Below are 25,079 nucleotides of genomic sequence, written 5' to 3'. Positions count from 1 at the left end.
GGGCGTGGGAGGAGTGTGTGTAGGAAAGGTGCCTCAGGCCCTTAGGGGCTGCAAGGGGGTAGAGAGTGGGTGTGATGGGCAGATGATCACAGAACCTTTAGCACTTTGCTCTCAGCACCTCAACCCAGTGTTGGTGGGGTTTCTGTGCTGTCATATACACCCTTCTTCTCCCTGCTCACTTTAGCCCTGGCACTTGAGTGTTTTGGGGTGCCCTTGGCATTCCAGCTGTTCCCAGAACATAGTACCAAGTGGCTGTTGCTCTCCTGTGGCTGATCTGTGCAGAGCTCATACAGAATGGCAGGAATATGGAGCAGCACAGCTGCCTCCAAGGAACATGGAAGCACCAGGAATCATCTGGGCAGTGCCAGTACCTGGGCCCAAGATGCCCTGTGTTCTCACCTCCTGCCCATGAGCTCAGCTACCATGGGATGTGTCCTGCCTGCAGCCATACCTGCACGGGTAGGTCAGAGAGCCGAATTTGGCCACACATCAGCTGAGGCAGCTCTTTTTCCAGGGGAGTCAGAGTTGGGCCATGAGGCTGCTCACCAGTCCCAGCACTTACTAGGGCCTGGTGTGCTCCCCCTGGTTATTCCCTTTGTCTGCCTGGCTTTGGGGCTGCCATCTGAAGCTGTGAGCAGCCCTTCATTTGCTGGAAGTCCTAGAATGCTTCTCTCTAGCATGGAAAGCACACAGGCAGTGAGGACAAGCAGGAGGCCAGTTGTTCAGTATTTTATTCAAGAGGAAATATACACACACCTCTCCCTGGCTGGGGGAGCAGCCAGCTCAGGGCATGGCTGCGACAACATGGCCCGAGCCGTGTTTGTGCAAAGGAAGGAGCCCCGCTCTCGGTGGGCGTGTTCCGAGGCGGGTGTGTGATGGAGCGGGAGATCCCCGCGGCTGGGCCCTGCCCGAGCGCTCTCCAGCAGCCCCAGCACTCCCCAGAGCGCCCCTGACGTTTTCCAGGAACAACAGAAGGAAGAGGCAGCTTATTGTGCTTAAGACATCTGAACAAATCCTGGGTAGGAGACACTCACAGCTTGTGGGTATTGCTAATTACTTACAGTTAAGGAAGAATGGATACTGACGGGGCCAGGACCCTGTGGAGTCTCTGCCACCAGCACCCCCCGAGGTCACCGCGCTCCCAGCCAGTGCCCAGGCAGGGCTGTGGCTCCTGCTTGCCTGCAAACAAGGTGAGCTGTGCTGGGTAGGGGGGTCCTGCTCACCTTCCCTGCCCTTGGTGCCCCGGGAGAACTGGCAAGGAGCTCCCTGCCCTTGGGAAAGGCCCACCCATCCTGCCTGGGAATGAGAAGTTGTTCCCAGGGGAGGAAGAGCCTTCCTCTTTCTACAAGGAAAGCTCGGAGGCCAGGCATGAGAGCGAGCTAGTTCAGCTCTCCACTCAGGTTACAATTGAAAGATTAAATATGAATAAATGCTGTAGGTTTATACATAATGTTTCCTTCTACCTATGGAATGTGCCTGAATGGTCCAAAGACACCAAAAATGTTGTTAGAAACTGTAGTTAGCCAAGAAAGACAACCCCGCTCTTAAAAATGAAATTAATCCTATTTAGTTTTACTACAGCCTTTGTTTAAATGCCCTCAGAAAAACAGAGTATTTTCAGGTGCCTTGTGAGAATGTATCCGTTCATGCAATGGCCCAATTCCTCATTTCACAAGCATTGCATGTTTTTATGTAAGTCATCAAAACTATAAAACCTGTTATTTTTGTCTGAAAGTCTTAGTCTAAAAAGTACAGCATTACTTTATATCCACCCATGGAAACTCCTAGACACGCGCATGTGCACAGACACACACTGTTGCCTAAATGTCTTCTAAAGATACTGATTACAAAGTGTATAAAATTGGGAATACATTGTCAGGATACAGTGAGAGATGAGCCATCCTCTACCACAGACTATAATCTAGGATCAGTCACTAACTGTACACGTTTACACAGCCTTGGATTCACCAGGGACTTCTGAAACGCAAACAGCAACTACACAAAGAACGGCAGTAACACTGCAGGAACACAGGAGTTACTGGCTCCAGCTCTGTGGAGCTGCCTGGAATCGGAGCGACATTTTTGTTTCCTTCAAGCAGGGCTGAAACTGAACCTCCTGTGAGACAGCTCCACTGCCAGCTGGGTGAGGGACCCCTGCTCTGAACCTGCTCCTGGACTGGGAGCAAGGGAGCAGGAGCCAAAGCCTCCTCTCTCCACTAGGATGACCTTAGGCTGTATTTTAACGAGCTCGCATGCCACCTCCCCGAGGCATCTCCACGCTGTCCCCAAGCTCTGCCGACACAGTGGTGTGGCTGTTAAAATTCTTTTTGTTTAAACTTTGTTAATCTTCAGGCAAATGCAGACCCTGAGGCCATTTGGTCCTGAGTGTCTGGCACCAAAGAGCCCAAGAGGAGGCAGAGGCAGAGGCGGAGCTGAGCGCGGGTGTTCGGAGGTAGTCGCTTCTTTCGCCTGTCCTGGTGCTCCCCAGTCCAGTGTGGTATTGGTTAGATGGCCATGCCCCACCTCTGCCTGCTCCCCCTCCAGCCCACCTGCAAAAGCCAGACCCCCTTCCCAAGATCCAGGCAGAGAAAAGGGACCAGCTGGATCCAGGTAACTCATCCCCCTCCAGAGCAAGACCTGCCTTCTCAGGAGATTTCAGAGCCTGGCCTCCCTCAGCAGCTGCTCGGTGCATAGCCTGGAGAAAAGTTGGAGGCACTTTGTGCATTCTCTAGCCTGCCATTTCACCCTGCTGGAAGCGTGGTGCCGACAGCCTTGGAGAAGGGTCGCACCAGCACTAGGGAAGAGGCACCAGGACAGAGAGATGGGAGGAGCCTCGTGTAGCTGTTTGAGAAAGTCTAAGGGCACCTCAGTTTGCTGCTCCAGGCCTGCACCTCCATGCTCTGAGGTCCCTGCCAACAACCCGATGGGTGGAAACATCTCGAGTGGCACGTCCTCGTGTGAGAAGTTGTGTGTGGGGTAACCCAGACCAACAAAAGGGCCTATTTCTGCTAGAAAAGTCTTAAGATTTGTCACTACCTTACGTGCAGACGTGGGAGAGCTGATCAGGCTGAGAACGTGTTAAAATTGCTCAGGCTGCTGCTAGTTCACCATATGTAAGTCCTGTGACCACGCTCCCATGACAGGAATCTGAAATATCAAGTGCACTGGAAAAAAGGGATTGTCAGAAAAAACAGAAAATAGAAATACTACAAAAGCAACATTACTGAGAAAGAAGTGGACTGGGCTGATGCAGACTTGTGTGGTCACACAGTGGTTTCTATAGTCTCAATCACTTCCATCTCGCACTGCGAGGGCGACAGGAGCGGGCATTCGTCCGGCTCCCAGCTGCTATCCGGGCTGTAATCTTCCTCTGAGCTCAGCTCGGCCACCCCCTCCGTGTCCTCGTCACACGACTCCATGTAGTGAACCCCCACGGCGTTGATGCCGGAGTCCTCAGAGCTGGAGGGGGATGAGCAGTGCTCTGTTTTTGGTGTATTGCTCTCCTTTGTGATTAAGGCGTTGTGGCCGGAGCCGTCGTCGGGCTTTGCCCTGTGCGGGGCGGGCGGCTGGCGCTGCACGTAGCACATCTTGCCATTGATGCACTTGACGCGGTAGTTGTCGATGAACAGGTCGGCGATGGTGCAGAACTGCGGCGCCTCGGGCGGCAGCGGCGGCTGGAAGGCGGGAGCGAACTTGAGGAAGTGCTCGGTGAGCGACACCGAGATCTGGATGGTGTTGGGGGGCTCCCGGGGGCGGACGGGGATCTCGGTGCTGGGGAGCTGCTCCACGGGGGTCATGGGCTGGTACACGTATTTACCTGCGGGGACAAGAGCAGCAGCGTTTGAAGATTGTTGTCTTTGAGCTCAAGCAGAAGCAATGATGTTGACGCGCTCGGACACCACCAACAGTTCCCTGCCGGCAGCAGCTGCTGCTTCTCTCATGGCCTCTCCAGATATGGATCCTCTGACACCTAATGCTGCAGGTAACCACAACCTCCTGTATCCCAGTGCTGCTCCCCTCCCGGTCTGTGCCTCGAGTACAGCTGTAGGACATGACTAACTCTGGACAATTTACTCCAGGGGCACAACTCCATAGCCAGGAAGTAGGAAAGATGCCAGGTCTGCCCACTCCACCTTCCAGGAGAAAGAAAACTGACAAGGTTCTCAGAGGCTTTTTTCCCTCCACTGAACATAACATGTAAGTTCTAGCTTACATCTTTGCTACAATGATCAAAATTTTATTATAATATTATTATTCCAGTGAGTCTCCTTGCTTGTGATTCCATTTTCTTTGTTTCTGGGGACTAAAGGCAGAAAATAAGGGAATTTCCAAGCTATAGAAGCTTTTAGCATCTTGATTATCTGGTTAAGTAGTAAGAAAATAGGATTATGTTGGTTATATTGAGTAGAACAAAGTGTGAACTGAACATCTTCACTAACAGAAATAAATAAGAGAGCAGAAAATTGGGACTATGTCAGGAAAAACTGAGAAACCTGAGGCTATGCCTAAGACTGGAAAATGCTGCATTTTATTTGCATGAAGCCTCTGAAAGATTCATGTCTCCCCAGGGGCTCATCCGCTGGGAAAGCACATATTTCCAGAAGCCTTGTGAGTGGTGGGGCTGTCGGAAGTTCTGCTGCCCGCGCTGCAGGTCCTGCTTCGCACAGGCAGCGAATGCACCAAGGCACAGAGGGGCTGTGCGGGTGCTCGGAGCTCTCCAGAGGGACAGAAAGCTCCTGCATTAAGGAAGGCTCAGTGCTGGTGTGTTTCCAGCTCAGAGATGCAGCCTTTTCCCCTTAATTCCCCATTCCTTTGGAGCATTGTAGAATGGCTCGCGTTGGGAAGGACCTTAAAGATCACCAAGCTCCTTTCCCCGTGCTGTGGGCAGGGACACCCTACTAGACTGGGATGCTGTAAGCCCCAGGGAAGGGCTCGCTCCCCCTGCAAAGCCTCTCCGCAGTAGAAAACCACCCCCCCGAGGCTGGGAATCCCCGGCAGCCCTGAGAAGAGCTGTGCGGCGATGCCTGCGCTCCGGGGCCCACGCACAGCCTGTGCTCTGCCAGCTCCGGCACGTCACCGGCAACCTCGAGCACCGGCCAGGCTGCTTGAAGGGAAACGGGGCATGTCAAAGTCGGCAACGACTTCCAGCCCCCAGAGCCCAAGGACAGCGAGCACAGCAGAAAGGCTACGGAACCGCAGGAAGAGCTGTGCAGCGTGGGAGAGGCTCCAGGCACGACGAGGGAAAAGCCCACCCGCGTGCCACGGGAGGAGAGCACAGCCAGAGCTGGCAGCAGAGGAAGTGCCTGAATAGCTTTGACCAGCTCCCCTCGAATACCTCATCCAATGTTTTCTCCCTGCGATCTGCGCAATGGTAATTGTTAACAGAGCCACGGGGAAAGCTCAGTGACAACAACTCAAGCTTTTCCCCTGTCTGCTTATGGCTAGATGACAAAAAATACAAAGCCACCCTCTCCACTTGCCATGGTGTAGCTCTTAAACCTGCTGTGACTCAGAGGAATGAGTGCTGGCATCCAACAGCCACAGGCAGAGCACAGCTCTCACTCCTCCAGCACAGATCCTTGGTGGTCTCAGAGCGATGGGGTCCCTTGGAGGTTTCTCAAATCTTGTGGACAGAACTTCCCAAGGAAGCTCCTCACCCTCACTGCCACAGCAGCAGCCCACAGCTTCCTGCCATCTGCTGCTTCCCAGAAATCCTTCTGTGAAATTAGTGAACATTAAATATGCCACTGCCTTGCAAAGCCCCACAGCTGATGATTACTGTGCTGCTGGCTGGGATATAGTGTCTGATAAATTCAGCTCATGGAAACTGAAGTGCAGCCTGCCCTTGCCTGAAACCACTATGCTCTATTTATCCATAGATTTGGAGTGCTTCTGGGCTCCTTTGACAACCAATGATAAAATAAAACCAAATACTGGTGAAAAACATTTCTTCAACTCAATTCTGTGCCACCTCTATTTCAAGAGTCCAATGAAGGGTCCAGTGAAGATTTTACCAGGATGAAGAAAAAAAGTGTCTCTACAACAGGACTCTGTTTTTCCACTTAAAACAGCCCCATGTGCTGGCAGAAAGCTGAGAGATGTTGGGAATAGACAGTAACGTATTTAAGCCAAGGAAGCTTTCAGCATGGGCATGGAATGGTAAAGCAAAGACTCCTTAGTTTTACTTGTTTGGTGTTTGTTTTTCCCCTTTTGGGAAAAGAAGAAGAGCGGTGGCCGGGTCAGCCAAGGAGCTGCTGGGAGCTCAGCTGGTTGTTCCTCCAGTGCAGCCGCCCACAGCAGCTCCCTGTGTGTCTCAGGACTGCCCTGCTGGCACTAATTCCAGGGCAGCAACAAAGAGTGGCCATTCCCTCAGCACAGGATGTGAGAGCCTGGCTGTGTGACCCCACAGGGGCTGAAATGTCCCTCAAGTTCCAAGGACAAGCTCTGCCAGGGAAAAGCAGGAACCAGCCAACACACAGCAATGAGAATTTTCTATGTCAATTGATTCCTACATTTCTTTAGAATTCTGGTACAAATTTGTCAAGTCTTATCTGGGTTTAGAAGCAATTTTAAACAGATTAAACTTGTTTCAAAACATGACCAGGTGCTCAGAACTGGGACTGTCAGACTGAATCATGGACAACGCTGTGCTCACAGCCTCGATTACCACTCCTCATCCTACATAACATAGAAACACATCAGCCAGGATGCAGCCTATGAAACATAAATGCAGAAATTAGAAATAAGGTTGCCCCCCACACCTGCAGCTTGCAGGATTGCCAGGCTTTTTCACTAGAAATGTCCCTAGAAGCATGAGTCCTCTGGCTCTCCTATACTTCATCTCAATTTGATCAAATACCCATGGAAATCAACAGCAGTATTTTTGCTGACTCTGAACAGCAGGCAACAGTCTGTGATAAAACAGTACTTTAAGCACCTATTGTGCTCCATCCCATCTAATACACTAGCTCAGAACTTATAGCCTATTTATTCCAAGTGGCTGAAGAACTCTGTGCTGTGCTGATGAACACTCCTGTAAATGACAGTTCTGCACAAATACAGATGCCACACAAGACACCGCATCCGAAGTTGTTTCCTGGGTCGCTTCCCCAGCACTGCCTATGCAGAAGGTGGTGAAGGAAAAATACTGCACGTGTCAAACACGTGTCCAAAAATCAAACTTCAAATCCTGTGAAAAGAAATGTGCTGCATTTGCAGAAGTTTGGGAAGTTCTTGTGCACTTTAAGAGCTGCTGTGAATGAAGAGATGTCACAATTCTGGCTCTGCACTTTCCACCACTGTGGCAAAAGGGCTCAGGGGAAACAAAAGCCTGCTCCTCTCCTGCAAACAGCAACTGTGTGAAATCATTCTCTGCCAGAATGATTGCCATGGTAAGTCTACTTGTCCATGACAGCCACTGACTGACAGGTAAGATGATAAAATGAGAGACCCCAAAATAGGTCTATAGGCTACACTTAACCATTTGTGCCCCTGAGTCTGCTCCATGCTCGGGGCATTATCCCCCACCAACACTGCTCCTCTGTGTGACCCCTTGAAGTGACAGCAGCCTGTGCACGACAAGAAAGGGACAATTGTTTCTCCATTTGTTCTGCTGGCCCTTGTGCCAGCACACAAACCAAATCCTCAGGGACCTGGCACATGCTACAGCCAACACATAACTATTTAACTATGTCCAAGGAAGTGAGTGCTGGGCAGTGCTCTTCTCCCTGTTGCTCTGTGCACAGGAATAGGATTTCTACTGCCAAATCGGATGGATGCTGTTCCCCAAAGCCTTGGCTCCATGCCTCTAGTGAGCCTGCCAGCAGGCTAAGGCAGGATCCAGCAGAGCAGGGAGCTCTATCATCACCTGCACATCTCCAGCAAACTCAGGCAACTTGGAAAATTTTTTATGTTTGTGGCACTAATAACCAGACCTCTGTGGCTGATTGACTGGAAGCTGTATTATAGAGCCTCCTGCTTCCAAAACCCCAAATCAAGCCTTGAGAAACAAGCCACGAGGTCACTTCTCTCTGATATTTTGCTAATTGGGCAGTCTGCATGCATCCTCACCAAACAGACACAAAACGACAGCAATTTCCGTGGCTAATACAAAATAACCATGAAATAAGCAGAGATGCGGCTGGAAAATATTCTTTTCCACTTCTCTCCATCCCAGCATTCTGGTTTACCTTTAACACTCATTAAAATGCTTGACATATTGGAAAAAAATAAAGTCCAGCTTTCAGAAGGGAGGTTTCTTATAACAAATTCTCAAATTTTACCCTCTCTAAAGGAAGACTTAGTCCTAATAAATAACACCATGAATTGCACTGCACTTCAGAAAATGGTAAGAGAGAGCTGTGGATCTTACAAGCCTAAGTCAGCAATACATACCATGGATATTTGTTTGTATGCAAGGCATTTAGACAACTATTAACTGAAAGATAAAAGCTTTTTTTCATATGTATTCTTCCCCCTGCAGCTGCTGGAACAAATATTTCTACAGCCTCCCATCTGCCAGCTCATCTATCTCCAAAAATCAGCAAGGTTAACGAAGACCTGCTACTTGCAGCTATTGAATGTGACCTGGCTCAGCTTAGCAACTGCTCCTGTGTGGGCTGAGCACTTGTGGAAGTCCCAAGCAGAGGTGGGCTGAAGGTGAACTGGCTCTGATCCCAATGGAATTTCTGTGCCTTTGGCTGTGGTGGATGCTCCACAGGGGCTGGAGCTGTGACCCCAGGGCACAGTCCATGGCTGCTACAGGCCCCAAGTGATGGTGTGGAGGGATGTGTCCTGTTCACTAGCAGGGAGCTGCTGCTCAAATCCTGGTGACTTGGTGCTGCCTGAACATGCACCTGTGTAATAGCACCAGTGATTCCCCCCTTGTGAAGTCCAGTGGGATTCTCACTCCAGCTCTGCCAGACTTTGCTATTGCCACTTGCAACCCTGCTAAAAAATTCAGCTCACATGGGAGGGGAATTGGTCCCACTATGAAGAACATAAAAGCCCTCTAATTAAATACCACACAGCTCTGAAGGAGTGAAGGCAAAGGAAGCATTCATAATGCATGTGTGACAGGAGACAGTGCTGCCTCGGAGGGCTTCTGCATTATTCCAAGGAGCTCCCTGCACAGCTGTTCTGCGTGTGGAAACCTTGGGGATGAGCTTCTTGAGCATTGACTTTCCTCTCAGCAAGAGATGGAGAACAACCAAGCACTCTTCTGGCAGCACTTTTTCCACATCTCCTGGGTGTGGCAGGGGAGCCCAGCCTGGCTGCTGGGGAGGCACAGTGTGGATGGCAGCACTCTGCTGTCTGGCAGGCAGTGACTGAGCTCCCGCTCTGAGCAGGAGTGGTGCCCTGCTGCTGGCATTGGCACAGCGGCCCCAGGGCAGGACAAAGGTTGTCACACCCACCTGGGTTTCCAGGGCCCCCCAGGGCAACGGATGGCACAGGTTCACCAGCCCAATCGGAGGGCACAGGAAGGAACCAGGTAGAGATTCACCACTGGCACAGCAGAACCTTGGGGCAAGGGAGGGTTTTCTCCTTCACAGACTAAGGCCAAGCTTGCTGCATGTCCTGGACAGGTTTATGGAAGGCACTCAGCATCCTCAGCCTGCTGGAGCTGCCCACCACACCAGTTGTTGCCAAGTGCCCAGCAGAGTAGAATTCCATCAGGAAGTGGGATGTTGAGCTGAGTACCTACCTGGGGTCATGGCCTTCCAGCCCTGCCAGCTGAACAGTGGGCAAAAGGACTGACTACCCTGGCTTTCCTCCTCCTCTCTCCAGTCACCTGCACAGCTTGGAACAACAAGCCCTTGCAAACAAAGCTTGTCCTGCCCATAAACACTCGCCAAGGATTATCACAACTCCAAACTACACTTAGAGCACAGTACTAACTTTTCCAGAGGGGCGAAAACAAATGGAAGGAGAAACCTGGAGCATGTTTACAGATGGCACATGTGAAAAACCCCACTGCTCACCCAGTCTGCACTTCTTTGTGGTATATGGAATAGACATCATGTAAAATAAACATCCTGCAAATCCTCATGGGCTGCATGGTGAACAAAAGATGTGGAATGAGCCACCAAAGGAAATGAATTTCAGGACACTAAGGCACTGCCAGATTTCCAGGCTCAGGTAGAGCTGAACTGGGCCATTGGTGGTTATAATGAAGGCATAACTGAAATGATTGTCCACCTTGAAGAAGTCTCTTAGATATAGATATGCAGCACCTCAATGCAAGTGGTATTTCTGCCTTGCACTTTGTCCAAACAACTTTGAAAAAGCACTGAGATTGCTCAAACAAATTTCTAGTGTGGGGAATTCAAACAGAACATTCTGCATACCTGCAGGAATTCTGGCAGAACTAGAAGGCCCAATAAGGGAGCACAGAAGAGAATCAAAGGGCACAAATCAACTCAGCAAAGGAACAACAGGAAAAGTAGCCATGCACCAGGACCTGAGCAGGCTGGAAGTGCAGCAGGAAGGGCTGGCAGGCTCTGCCCTAACAGAAATGTATCACTGCAAACAGCTCCTTCTCACAGAACACCTCCATTGGAGCACTGATGAATCCATCCCATTCCAGACCCCGTGCAAGCACAGAGGAGAACCAGCCTAGCAATGTTTTGGCAGTGGCTGCCTCGGAGCAATTCCATACAGCTGCCAGCTCTCTCCTGAGGAGGAGAGGTGTTCCCTCCCTGATGTACAGCCAGACAGCTGTGCCAGCCCCTGACTCAACGCTTTTCACAGGAAACCAGCACGGAGGGGGGAAAAACACTCAGGAAGTTTTTCCTCATCAAATTTGTACTTTAATGTCCTTTTGTCTTGATCTGTTTTATATACAAAAAGGATCATGACAGTACATGCTGTGAGCTAAGCCTTTGAGCAGTTTCTGTGCACATAAGTTTAAGAGCAGGTAACACTTAAATGCAAACAGACCCTGGAGCTTCCTCCATCATCCATGCTCTTTACTCTCATTGCTTACAAGGATTTACTGGACTTAAAGAAAAAGCAACCCTGAAGGCTTGAGAGATGCAGCCATAAAACTTCTTAAAGGGGCCATATTTGCTCACTAACCATTTTAAGGGAACAGAATACCAACACACCCAACAAAGCAGTGAGCAGAAGCACACACCACGTGTGTACTCTTGAGAAGATCTTTCCTTCCAGTATCTGGAGAATGTCACCCATAGCACAGGTGCTACTCACCCCAGCTCCATGCTGGGTTCCAAAAACATGGAAGCACAGGCATGGAAAGAGTGGCACAGCCCTGGTTACCTCTGCCAGCACAGCAGCTGGGCAACACCACCCAAGGATATTCATCCTTATGTTGGAGATATTCATCTTCCAACATCCCTTCCAAACCCACCCCCAAAGGCCAGAACAGCCACTTCTTAAAATTCCTCTGAGAAATTTTATCCCCCAAGTCACACTAGTTATTTTTAAAATTCAGTAGAGAAAATAGCAAAAAATGGCTTAGTGCTAAATATTTATTCTACAACCCCATCCCTGTGCACCATCTGCTCAAGCTTCAGCAGCCCATGGTTTCCATGCAGCCAGGCAGTGTACTGATAGGGAAACAAAGCAACACAAGCACAGCTCCATGTCAAACTACCCAGAAAACCATGGCATTGCCTGGAAATCAAAGGGACTGGAGACACAAGATCCAGTTGTGTTCCAGGTGTGTGGCACGTGCTGCAGGGGGGCACCCTGAGCCTCTGCATACGATGGAATGTTTTCTTGGGAATTCTCAAATAAGCACAACAGCTCACCAGGTCCTTGAAGGAAAAGTCCTCTCAAAGACCTGCACTGTGCACCCAGAGGGCACAGCTGGGGCAGGAGGTTGGGTTTCACAGCTTGGAATAGACACCTCACTGTGGCAACAGTGTTTTCCTGGTGGCTGACAGGAGAAACAGTGGCCCATGGGATGTGCTGTACCTGTGCTGGTCTGTTCCCGTGGCCAGAGCCCAGGACCTCCTGCTGACACATCATCTGTGCAGTGGCTGTGTGGGAGCAGGAGCCTTCAGGCTGGACACCACCACATTCTTCAGCTTCAGTGCTGGGAACAGGGTCCTTATTCCCAACACACTCTTTGAACCCTCGTCCCAGAGCTGCTCCTGGTGCCTCACACATATCTCCATTCACACACCATTCAAACCAAGCTATTTCTATCACAAGCCTCTAGAGAAGCCATTCCTGGGGAATTTAAAGGACTGCTCTCCCTGCCTGTGCCAAAACATATCACCATGCAGAGCTGAGGAGCGCAAGCATGGGCACCAACGCTCCCCTTGGAGGGGTGTGAGATCCATCAATGCTCTGCATCAACACACAGAAGCCCAGATACCACTACTGGAGGTGGAGCAGGTGGATATCACATCAAGCCATTGTGTCACACAGAGCCATTGCAGGAGCACCTGGACAGCACAGCTGGGAGCACAAACAGCTCTCTGCTGTGGCAGGGTGAGACAGCGCTGGCAGAGGTGACAGCATCACCCTCAGCTTCACATGCAGAGAGTCAAGATCCCACAGGACCAGCTGGAGAATGGCTCCTGTGCCAGCAGATCAAGATCTAGTGGCCCACAGAGAAAAAACAAAGCAAAAGGTGAATGTGTCCTTCCACCTGCCCTGCCTACAGGTGGGGTAATGCTACTGGACTGCAGGAAGGCTGCAAGAGTTGTCAGTCCACCCTGGCACACCTGATGCTGTCCCAGCCTTTCACCAAGGACCAGCAGAGGCAGTAAGGGAGTGAGTGCAAACACTGGAGTGGGGCTCAGGCTTGAAAAAGCACTGAAATCCAACCAGGCAGCTCTGCAGCCTGGAACAGCCAAGCACCCTGCCTGCAGCAGTTACAAGTGTCCACCAGCATCATGTGTGGCAGGGAGAGGGACAGAGAGAGCCTGGCACAGAGCTGGGTGCAGCAGGGAGTCATTTCAGGGCTGGGTGCAAGCACACAGCCAAACAAGCAGCTTCAAGAGCAGACGTGTGGGCTCTCGAGCTCCACAGCCAGCAGTGAGAACAGGAATACAAATGCATGCCTCTTGCTGAAATTGTTTTACAACGTAGGTTACATATAAATTCCAACTGTTACATGGCCTAAATTAAAGTGTGGCTATGTTAAAAACAAGGCCCAGTTGCCAAGCAATCAGTTTTCACTTTCCCAGTAGGTTTTTGATTTCCATCTATGTGAATATACTCAACTATTGGCAAAAACACCTCCAAATTGCATGAACTGCACTTCTTGAGTTCTGTGATCAGTCACTACATAAAAATTGATTAGTGGAAGAATCAAAGCCATTATGAAAACATACTCTGTATCTTGTGGGCAGATAAATTCATGGAGGTGCTGGAAGAAAAACCACAACACATTAAACCAGGGTCACTTTACATGCAGAGAGAGAGAGATGCTCTACCTGGAATCCAATCTACTGTCAAGCAGCTTTTGCATTAGTATGAGCTTGTGCCATCCATCAGCAGCTAAGCCCACACTGTGACAGCTCTTGGGAGTTTGGGAACATCTACACTGTTTGTGAGTAAAGCATTTTGCTTTTTGTCCTTTATAAAAACACAAATTTCTAGTAGAGCCTCACCAGTGTGCAGAAATAAGTTACAAGGCTGGCAGTGAGTCATGAAGTGTACAGCAGCACTGGTTAAACGGAAAGCTATTACATAAAACACCCCAAGATGCCCCTGCTCTACAAGCCCGGCCCTGCTGGTTGCAGTGACACAAGTGGTGACAAAAAGTGTTCCTGATGAGCACACAGGTGCTGCCAGGAAATTGGAGGTGCTGTGCCAAGCACCTGAGGGGCCTCTTCAGTGCTTCCAGCAGACCTGAGCAGTGCCAGCTCTGCAGACCTGCAGGATGGAAGTCACAGCGACAACAATCTTGTGACTCAGTCTCATGGGACAATGTAAGGCTATGACCACAGGCAGCCATTTAAAAGCCATGAAACATCCATCAAGAACCAGGAAGGAAGGATGATGTGACAGCAGGCACTTCTGCATTGGGCACTGGCATTAAGCAGGCTCGCAGATCCAGGCTGGCAAACAGATTCCCTCACCTGCAGAGTCCAGGAAGGAAACCACACGCTCGCCACAGGCACTGTGCTCCATGCAGGCTTTATCTTTAGGCTGTTCCTCTGCAGTGACAAAAGTGCCAGCAGCCTCTCACCAGCAGGAAGCCCTCTGAGCAGGAGCACAAGCCCAGCCCTCACCGTGCAGGGTTCACCACACCCTGAATTCACAGACAAATCCACCAGCTGACAAAACACAAGATTAATGAACTTTTTCTTCAGAGGTACTTGCTTCTGGTAGGAAACATCCCCAGCCTTGTCCTTTCAGGCTTCACAAAACCAGCACTTAACCCTTCATGCAGCCACAGAGGAAGGGTGTCAGTTATCTGCCACTCTCAGGGGCTCTTACCAGCAGATCACTGAGTTTGGAACAAGCGGATAAAATTCTTTGTGAATTATGCCTCTCAGGTGGACAGACAGATTACAAAACAGCCTCATAGTCATGCATGATGAGTTTTTGGCTGGCAGGGTATGTTTTGGTACACAGGTCCCTTTTTCTTAGACTTTTGGAAAGAGTAGTGCAGTGATTTCTGTTCCATCACACATAAGCTGTACAAGAGTTAGTCCTATGAGCCACATTAAGCAAGTAGACTGAATTCAGAGATTTTCCTGTGGTCTAATTCTGGTAAGTGATATCTGGTCTTTAGTTAATAATAACAGAACATGCATGTCTCTAAACATTATAGTAAGGATTCAAAATGAATGCTGAGGTGCTGACATTCCTACAGGGTAAAAGGAATCGATACATGTGGGTTTTCTTATCAATGGTACATTCATACCGTGATTTCCAGATTATAACTAAAACCTGAGGACTAAAATCTCATCCAGGTCAGGGATGCTGCACCCATAAAAACTGGCAGTGTTTTCCCTTAGAGTAACCCTTCAGAATATATTAAGCTGACATCCTTTCCTTGGTTGTATACAGCTTAGTGAAACAAAGCTGGAATATCATAGCTCTTCAAAATACAGGTGAAGAGAAGATCTTGCACAGCCACAGGCAACAAATCCTCATTAAAAGTCTTTCCCCATTACAAGCTGCAACATCCACCTTTCTGCAGCTCCTGCCTGGCACTTGGCATAATGCCTTGCTCCGTGCACAAACATTCTGTGCAGATACATGGACTTAACAGGATGAATGTTCAAATCCTTTTTAGATCAGAAGTAAATTAAAAACGCCTATTTGTCCCAGGATTTGTGGTTATTCTCCTTCTAGAGAGGAGAGCTGTGTTTTCTGGGAATTCCCCGCCTTAGAGCTCCTAGCTCCACTGCTCCATCTGCTTTAGACAAGAGTTTTCTGTGAAGAAAAATGTATGAGCTCCTCCAAGTACTCAGAATTTCAGAGAAGCATGTTACAACTCCCTTTCCCCGTTTATCTAACAAATCAGTCATCAGGATGTAGTTTTGCCCTGTGGAGCAGTACTGCTGGAAATTCAAGTTGCCATCAGCACTGCCAGGCTGGCTGCTTCCAGTCCCCATCCCCATCTGCAGACAGGGACACAGAGCACCAGAGCACCGCTGCCCTTCTGCTCCCTCCTGGATGTGGAAACAAGTTTTGCAGCCACAAAAACCAACATAAGGAAAACCCACTGGAGTGAGAACAAGGCTTTTGGAGATGTACAGTGTATGCTGCGCTGCAGAGGACTCCAGGGCTGTGGCTGCTCCTCTAACACACAGGGCTGCAGGCAGCAGCAGTTAGATCCCCAAGCCCTATCCTATTGAGGATGCACCTGAATTCTTCTTCATACCATCTCAGCTCACTTACCAGCTCTGTCACAGCTCCCTCACTGATTCCCTCCTCACAGTTCCCACAGGCAGACTGGGGTCTGAATAATTACATGGGCTTGGGAGATTGTCAGAGCCCCTGCTGATGGCTTCTGTCACTGGAGAGGGGGAGAGACACCTTGGAAATGCTGCTGGTGTGCACAGAAATACTGAAGTGCTGCACACATCACTGTATGGCAGGGGAAAATGCCTGCACCTGAGCCAGGTGTGTACCTGCCAGAGAGCAGGCAGGAGGTGCCATGCACAAACACCACATCTTCTCCCTGGAAGAGGTTTAATTGAGGATGGCCTTGACAGAGAACTTTCACTAGCGACAGACAACAAATGTTTTCATTTAAAAATATTATAAAAGAAAACCACTGGTGATTGAAGCAGAGAAGAATCTGAGGTGCAGTATTGGCTCAGAGCAAAGCCAGGTGCAGTGACTTCGCTGATTTGCCTCGTTCCCTGGCTGCAGCTGTGGGCAATGGGAAGGGATAACCCCTCCCCTGGCCAGCACATAGTTGGGACTGATGAGACCCCAAGCACAGGGACTGTGTCTCTGCCGGATGCCCTCAGACACTGGGAAGAAGCAATGGAGCTCTGAGAGCCAAGAGAAACCCTGGGCTGCCTGTTCAGGTGAACAACAAATGTAAATGTACTCTAGTTCTACATTCCCAGACTACTTCTAGCATGGCACAATTTAGAGAAGCCCTCCTCCCCAAAACCACCCAGAAAACACATGCCCTTTGTGGCATGCCACCCATAACAAACCCATTTTCTCCTCTTGGCTGAAAAATGACAGTTCCCTGGATCTCTTGCCAGGCTGCCTGACCTCATGCAGAACCTGCCAGGTCTGGCTGCAAACTCCCGTTGAACAGTGCCATAATTTGTGATGCATGCCAGGGAATGAGAAACTAATCCAAGGCACACCTGCAAGTGCTATCCACCACCTAGCAAACTGCAGGGCTGGGGGAGCAGGTGTATTAAAACCTTTCCTGCCACCACGATCTTGTGCCTTGCCTAAGGGAACTGTGTTCCCTTCCTGACCACCCAACAGGGATCTCACGCTTTCCCCATGCTTGGTTTGTTTGCTTGTAAACGTTCCAAACAGCTGAACCTGTAAAAGTGGTGAAACTGAAATTTATTTGCTACATTTAATTTTCAATATAAGATATGCAAGAAGCTTTAAAGAGCTAAAAGCCTGTTCTTTTGATGCTGAATCAGGGGGGAAGAAAAGCATAGAAAGGCTAATACAAGGTGGCACAATTACTGTCTATTGATGCAACTGCTGTGGAACCACGATTCATCATGTATTATTGATAATTGCAGCATAATGTACCGAGGGGTTTGCAGGGTGTTTAACAAAATGCAAGATACTCAGATTACAAATGAACCCAGTTGCAAGAGAATGCTCTTAATTGTATAAAGAATGATGCCTTCTCTCACAGTTAATTCTTAGTAAGTAAAATTAGCAAAATGCAGTCGAAGTCCTGCTGTCAGGTCAGGACAGATGAAACCCTGAGGATCTGATCCTTTCTGACATAAGCAGGTACCACCTCAGAGCCAGCAGCCTCACAGCCAGCATCAGTGCAAATCACAGCTGCAGTGGAAATCCCGAGGTGAGGAAACGGAGGCAGGCACCTTGCTGCAGACCTGCCTCTGGCATGTTTTCTATGGCTCTGGAAAAAGTAGATCAGAGTAATTTAAGGCTCTCAGCTTGCACCTAATAAACAAAACCTCAAAAGGCTGTCAGAGGCGAGGGAAGGAAGGTGAACAGGGGCCTGCCACCCTGGCAAAGGTGCATGCAGGGCACAGAGCAAGCAGGGGAAATGTGTAGTGGGACAAACACAGAGGCTGAAGTCAAAAATACCTCCTGGACCAACACCTTCTTACTTGCTAGGAAAGGACTCTGGGGCTTGAGCCCTCACCCTGCTTCCATGTGGAGACAGGAGTGGCACAGCCTCCTGGCAGCACCCAGGGGAGCGGGGCTGAGGACAGCTATGGCAGCAGGGAGGAGGTGTTCCTGTACTCCTGGGCAGAGCCCGGCAGCTGCAGCAACACCCGGGGCATGCAGCACCCTCCATCCCAGCCTCCCCAGGCACACCTGTCCTGCACGGATTTCAAGCACCTCTTACAGAGGCTGTACCTGGGCTCTGAGCTCCCCATGCACGGCAATGCATTACAGAAACACCAGGCTGGGTAATCTGCTCCCCACCGAGCCCAAAACAGACTGAAAAGGACCTAAAATAAACTCCAGGCTTAGACACAGAAGTTGTACAGACACCCAGGGCAGCTGAGGCTCTCAGAACTGTTTGGATACACCAAACAGTCTCTGATCTCCCTGCCAGCTATTATTGCCATTTTACGGACAGAGAAACATCTGAGGTAAAGACGGTGCCTACAGTGCTGCTCACTTCGAGCATGCCAACCACAATGGCTTTGGGGAATTCAGACTGGGTTTTTTCTCAATTATTCCTTCCATAGCCAAGTGGCTCTGCAACGCTAAATTGCTCCTGTCACTGAAGTAAGCAGATGTGATCCTGAATACACATGAGGAGACAATCTACTCATCATGGCATGGTGAGTTTTTGTAATTTCTCAGTGTAAGTGCACTTTAACTGAGTTGACATTCTCCAGGACCTTGGCCACTGATAGAAAATAATACTTCAATGGCCCTTTTAATTGTTCTTGTTCCCCAATACAGCTCTTAAGAGTCACAAAAAGCGTTTTCAAGAACCTTCTGAGGATTCCCAAGTTGGTATTACAGCAGTGCATTTATGCAAGGTATCTCCCAATGCTGTTTAATTACATCTCTGACCTCTATACAATTTCCCATTATAGACCTCATTCTTACCCCTTTTAAGTCCAACTCAACTCATTCCACAGGAGCAGGATACAAAGAGATCCTTAGCTCTGAAATTTGCATTAGGAAATGAGGAGCAAGAAGGGAGCACGCTTCACCATGGCTTTCAGAAGATTAAACAAGGCAATGAAGTGTGTGACTTCCTTTAAAATCTTCCATTTAAAATCCTGGTTTCATGAGGCAAAGATATCTTAACTTTTCCTCAGCCATAAAGAAGGAATTGAGAAGGAAATCTGTACTTCTTGCAAATGCTGTAACTATTTTTAAATCTTGTAATTGCCACAAAGAAGCAAAGGGTCAGATGGGATCTCAAGTGTTCTTTCCAAGAGGGAAGCAGCTCCATGTAATGACTAAGAGACACCAGTCTAAGCCTTCCCTGACGGACCATGACTCCTCACCTTCTCAAGTACTCTGTTCCCCTGCTGCATTTCTCTTTCTAGTTATGGTATTTGCCCATATCCAAACCTAAACTCTCCTTGTCACAGGTAAGAGATACTTGGTTATTTGCTGTGTCTGTCCAGAGAAGGACTTGAACACAGCTGCTCTGCAAGGCTACCTTACACTTTGCAAAGCTCATCAATCCCTTCCTCTCTCCCTCCATCTTTTACAGACCAAACAACCCTTTCTTTTGTACCCTCTTGTAAAGCATATTTTTCTAAGCTGATCTCTGTGATCTCCTCCCCAATTCTCCTACAGCTCTACAAAGTGCAACACTCAAAGCTCAGTCCAAAGCTCAGCCCATCAGCCTGGTTTCCTCATCACTGAGCTGAAGAGACTAATTAAATTGCACGCTTGCCATGCTCCTGGTAATGCATCCCAAAGCGAAGGCTGGGGTTCTGGGTTTGGCTTTTCTGCCACACAGACCTCCCAGTGCTGACGCACAGGCAGTTTGTGATCCATCCTAATCCCCAGATCCCCCTCTGCAATCACTTCTCCAGGTGTTCCCAGTTCCATGTTTGACTTCCCTATCCCATTCCCAGATGATTTTGGGTAACATCTCCAGTTCATAAGCACCACTTTGAGCTCTGACCCCGTACTCCAGAGCACTCATAAGCTTTTTATCTTGATGGTGGCCACAAATAACTGAGACCAGGGAAATGCTGGGAAGAATCTAGGTCATAACTTGAAGGCCTTTGTGTTATTGATGAAACACCAGTGAGACATCCCCTGTCCCTGTGCAACAGGTGACTGTGGCACCTTCTCACACAGCCAGTTGTGCCACACACTACTCAGGGAACAGACAGAAGAAAACCTTTTGTCCTGAACTGCTTTCAAATGAATCCCAAGTCAAGGCAAAATTCCTGAAATGCATATTTAATTGATATAGAAGCTTTCATCCAAACAAAAATTGCGTTTAGGGCAGCCTCTTTCCCCTGTGAAACAAAATTTGCAAAAAGTGCATGTGAAGGGGAATCCGTGAAGGTGACTAAATTGCAAGGAGAGATGGCAATGGCAATGGATTTAAAAGGAGAATGGGATGTGAGGGATGTTACCAAGTAACCCTCACATAAGGGTCCAGTGTTAACCTTGACCATCCAAGCTTTAAGATCTCCAGAACACAACATGACCCAAGTACATGGCTCCATCACCACTTCCTGACCTCGCATCAACACACTGCTGGGAAAGCCTGCTCTTCAAGGCTCTACATGATTAATTATTCATCAAACTATGTTTGGACATCCACAGTTCAGTCTCAGCCTCCATGATTAGATACATCAGGATCTTGAATACTGATATTAAAGTCGTTGAGCGCCTTTTCACCAGAGTTGGCTGAATACTGGATTTTGAAGCTATCTGCTATATATAGCCTAAAGCAGTTACCTCTGCTCTAAGGGGTTTATGCCTGTAAAAAGAAAACCATTAGCGCCGAGAATGAAGTGGCGGGTGCGAATGATAGCGGTGCACAGCCAATGCACAGTCCACCCTCCGGCCGGCTCTCGGGGGCGAGGGGCACTGGGACTCCAGGCCCCGAGAGAACTCTCCGGGCATCGCCGCTGCCGCTACGGGAGCAGCGCCCGAGGTGAGGGTCCCACTAGGGCACGGACAGCTCCGGGAGCGGGCTGCTCCCGGCCGCGGGACGGGACGGGACGGGACGGACGGTGAAGCAGTGCGCTCCATGACAGGACATTGGGGACGGCCGGGATCGCGCCCCCCGCCCGCTCCCTCGCCCCCTCACTCACAGTGGCACCATCCCAGGTGGCAGCACCAGTGCAGGCGGAAGCAGCGGCCGTGGCTGTGGGTGGCGCAGAGCGAGAGCCCGTCGCAGGGCTGGAAGTCGGGTCTGCCCGCGCAGCTGCGGGCGAGCGCCTGAGCCTCGTCCAGCTTCTCGCTCTTCGCCGCCGCCGCCGCCCCGCTCATGGCGCCGCCGCTCCGCCCGCAGCCCCCGCGCCGCAGCGGCCAGAGGAGGAGGAGGAGGAGGAGAAGGAGGAGGTTGAGGACGAGGAGGAGGAGAAGGAGGAGGAGAAGGCGCCGAGCCGCAGCGGGGACCGCCCGCCCGCCCAGCGCCGCGGGGGCAGCGCCGCCGGCAGGGCCCGGCCGCCCGCCCCGCCCCGCCCCGGGCCCGCCCCGGGCCCGCAGCACCGCCCGCAGCTCCCGATGGCTGCAGCGCCCGGGGGCGCTGTTCCCCGATGGCCGTACCTTCCGATGGCTCTGTCCCTCGATGGCCGTGCCTCACGGTGGCAGTGCCCTGCGGGTGACCGTGGTCCCTCATAGGTCGTAGCTGGCCGTGCCCCCGATGGCGATGTGCGCTGGCGGCCGTGCCCTGCGATGGCCGTGCCCCGTGGCTGTGTCCCCCGGCTGGGTGGACAGCCCTGCGCGGCGGGGTGAGCGGGGGCCGGTGCCCGAGGGCGCTGCCGGCAGCTGTGGCCGCTGTGACCTTTCGCTGCTTCCCGAGGCGCTTGCGGCGGCCGGAGCGCACGGGCCACCAGCCCCGGGCGAGTGAGCTCGGCTCCCGGCAGGGCAGCGGGCCGGCTGCCAGGCTCCCCCCAGCCCACCCCTGGCCATGTGGAGCTCCTCTCCAGACACCACCGGGCTTGATAAATGGGATCCGGGCACCCTGGCACCGGACAGCAGCCACCGGGGAGCGTGGGCAGCAGGCAAGCAGCCTCGATTACGAGCGGTCTGGGGCACTCCACACGTGCAGCTCTTTGCTAGTCTGTGAGACAGGTGGACACAGATCACCCCTACAGTGCCAGAGCCAATGGAGCAGGACACTGAGCTGCTTGCAAAGTGGCCCGCAGCACAGGCAGGTTTTAGTTGCTTTTTTTTCATCATGCTACTTAATCTAATTCAGAAACCCATTTCTTTCTAAGCACACAGTGATTAAAAAAAAACTGAGAAACTTTGTCTTTCATTTTGTAAAATAATCAGCAGATATAATTTTGGCTAATAAACATATGAAAGTGTATTATTATTTTCCAACAATCATATTTTTATGCCAAAATTAAAGATTGGATTTATCTTGAACCATGGCTATATTATTTGTTTCCTAAGTATGGTGGTGGACTTGTTTCCCTGCTATGTTTGAAAGAAAATTGCAGTTTTATTGCTGCTCTGCTCAGCACTGGGAGTTGAAGTCAGGTCTCTGTTAGAAGAGAAATCAAATGGTCATTTTCATAGTCCCTTACCTTTGTACAATACCCAATAGGTCTATGTCAGAAACCATCAAAACATACTTATTTTTCTGTGTGCTCCAGAATATTCCCAGACAGTTTATATGGGGTCTGTCCTTGGATAGATCCCAGAGGTCCCCATCCTGTACACCCTCCTGAATGTGTGCTGAGAGAACCATTTGCTTCTTGCCAATAAGGGCTTAAGAACAGCCAAGTTGCTGGTGTGTGGCTGTGATCAGCTCCACACTTTATGGGTCAGACCAAGGGATATGGGTCATAACTGCTGAGCACAGAGTTGCACTGAGGCTTTGAACCGCCTCTGACTGTGATCCCTGACTTGCAGTGCAGACCTGGTCTCTGCAGTGCTGCTGGCCCTTCCTGCTCATCCATGGTCCCCTCCTGCAGCACCTCAGTGCCCCATGACTGTATCCCAGCTGTGCCCTCACCTCCTCGGATCTGGAATGGCTACACCATTAAACTCAGCCTATCTGGGAGGAGGGGGTGCCCAGTTGAATTGAGCAGGGGCTTTGAGCCTCCCTTGGCACTGGTCACCAGGAGTGGGAGATCTTCACAGGCCTGTACATTTTAAATGTCTCCAGTGTTTATTACACTGGAAAGAGTATTCTGACACTCCTGGAGGCTTATCTGCCTTTGTTTTGCTGAAATCCCACTGAAATCTGCAAACATTGAGGACCTTGCTCAGCTGTTTGCAAGCAGAAGAGAAACGTTGTGAATCCAGGTGTTTCTCTGACACTGCCCTGATGTCCCCCTCTTCCCTGGAGCCTGCTAGCAACAAACGAGGGATGCAGCTCAGCTCCCACGAGAACCCTGGCTCAAGGAAAACTGACACTTATCTGCTGGCACAATGTCCTTCCTCTCCAGTACTGTCTCACCTCCAGAAGTGCTCTCAGACCAGCCTGGGCCGTCAGATCACTTTCTGTTCAAAAGAAATAAAGAAGGCAGCTAAAGTGAGGGTTACAGAAAGGAGTAGGTGTTTCTGGCGAGACCGAAGAGCCCCATCCAATTTGGGCGTGCGCTGCAGGACAGCACTTCTGAGCGGCCTAAGGCAGGGAGCTCTCTGCCTCCCTTTGAAGGGCCGGTGCCGCAGGGCACTCTGATCAAAGCTAAGGCAATTCTCCCCTTTGGTGCACTCCCGTTCGCCCTGTTTTGCACAATGCCTGTGGCTGAGCAGTTAATGGAGGCATCTGCTGCACTGGCAGAGTTCACTGACTTAATTAAAGATATCTAACAATCCTGCAGCTGCATGAGAGAGGCCAGGGGTGCTCACAGGGCCGACACTGACAACGAATCACCTCAGAATGAAAGCAAGCACCCCGCTGTGCAGAAAGCACAGACATGCAGCCAGACAGCACATGAAAGCAAAAGCAGGACCCAAAGATTAAGGATGGACTGGATCCAGCTCACATTGTGTGTCACCACAGCCTCACCGTGCCAGAGAACTGTATAACCTCGGCTCATGTCAGCTTGGAATAGTCAGACATGAAAGTGTGCTCCTCACCTGTAGGGATGGTTTTACCTGGAAAACATTTTTAACAGATATTTTCCTACTGAGTGAAAATGGTTAATTGGTTTGAAAAGACAGGTGGGAAAACTAATCCTGTACCAAGTGGTTATCAAGTTCTCCTCTGTGCAGGGCTGTGTTCTCTCCTGTTAAATGAAGAAACATTTCACTTATGGGTGTATTTCTGGTATCACTGCACATTTGAGCTGATGGGGACTGTGCAAGGCTGTTAACAATTTACCAAAGAAGCTCACAGAAGCTGGTGGTTGTCAGCAGGCACCAAGGGCTTTGGATCAGGCTGCCGTGCAGGACTGGGGGCCAAGGAGCTGTGGTTGCCCTTTGGCTCGCTCCGCCTGCCGGGAGCGGGGCAGGCCCGAGGCCAGGGCTCCCACGCACTGCCCCCCTTCCCGGAGCTGGGAACGGAGCTCGCGGCGGCAGCAGTGTCACCGCTGCCTGCTGCCACGTCAGGCAGACACAACGATCCGTGCTGGGCGGCTTTGGTCGATGCGAATTGACAAATGAACTTCTGTCAGGAGAGATATTACTGGTGTGAATAACCTCTGTTCTCAGCAATTCCTGATGAGGGAAACGGACCCATCAAAGGCACCAGTACACGGGTGCTGCAGGTGACGAGAAGCATTTCGGCCCCAGTAGGAGTTGGTGCTATCCTGAGATAACATTGCTGCTCGAGAGGAAGGGCACACCCTCTGCTCTGCAGCCTCTGCTGCAAGGGAATTGCCCTTTCCCAGCTGATCCCCAGGGCGGGTGAACACCAGGGCACGAGGCACAGCAGAAGAGAGGTTGGCCCGGGCAGGGCATCGTGTCCAGAGCTGTCCTGGGGATGAACGAGCAGCCAGCACAGCCAGGGCTCTTGTGTAACATGTCACACAGAGCCTGCTCATGTGGTAGTGCTTCACCTCTGAGCAAAGCTGAATTGCTCTCAGCTGTGGCACACGAGTGATTTGGGGCAAACTGCCCCAGTCTGTTGGGCCTAGAGTGGCTCCCTCTCCAATCCTGGAGAAAAGTCCTCCCTGGAACCAGGCACTTGGCTTGCCTTGTAACTCCTGATGGGTTTCCTGCCCTCAGTTTTGCTCCCTCACCCACGGGTGGACAGGAGTAGACAAAGGGCAAAATAAAATGTATTTAGACAAGAGGCATGCAGCCTTTTCAGACACAAACTCCTCCAGGAATAGGAAAACTATCTAATTGCACCATGTAAAGAAGGGATGGGGAAAACAAAAACCAAGCAC

The 25,079-nt window shown here is 50.5% G+C and overlaps 1 protein-coding gene across 3 annotated transcripts; it reads right to left on the bottom strand.

The window, feature by feature from the left end:
- Positions 1-713: 713 nt before the first annotated feature.
- On the bottom strand, positions 714-25,069 carry C9H3orf70 (chromosome 9 C3orf70 homolog). Of its 3 annotated transcripts, XM_056498306.1 has the most exons (3): positions 23,201-25,069; positions 21,334-22,279; positions 714-3,817 (listed from the first exon to the last, which is right to left on the bottom strand). In XM_056498306.1, exons 2-3 carry the CDS (start codon positions 21,404-21,406, stop codon positions 3,264-3,266), a joined length of 627 nt encoding a protein of 208 aa, XP_056354281.1. In that variant the 5' UTR covers positions 21,407-22,279; positions 23,201-25,069; the 3' UTR covers positions 714-3,263. The 3 variants fall into 3 exon arrangements, with proteins under 3 accessions (XP_056354281.1, XP_056354282.1, XP_056354280.1); XM_056498307.1 differs by lacking the exon at positions 23,201-25,069 and having other exon boundaries at positions 21,334-23,194; XM_056498305.1 differs by lacking the exons at positions 21,334-22,279; positions 23,201-25,069 and adding an exon at positions 20,877-21,221.
- Between the last annotated feature and the right edge of the window lie 10 nt (positions 25,070-25,079).

Source organism: Oenanthe melanoleuca, chromosome 9 (genome assembly GCF_029582105.1).
Source record: "Oenanthe melanoleuca isolate GR-GAL-2019-014 chromosome 9, OMel1.0, whole genome shotgun sequence".
Lineage (NCBI taxonomy): Eukaryota > Metazoa > Chordata > Aves > Passeriformes > Muscicapidae > Oenanthe > Oenanthe melanoleuca.
Note: the sequence above shows the minus strand (reverse complement) of the source record. Positions and strands in the feature narration are given on the sequence as shown.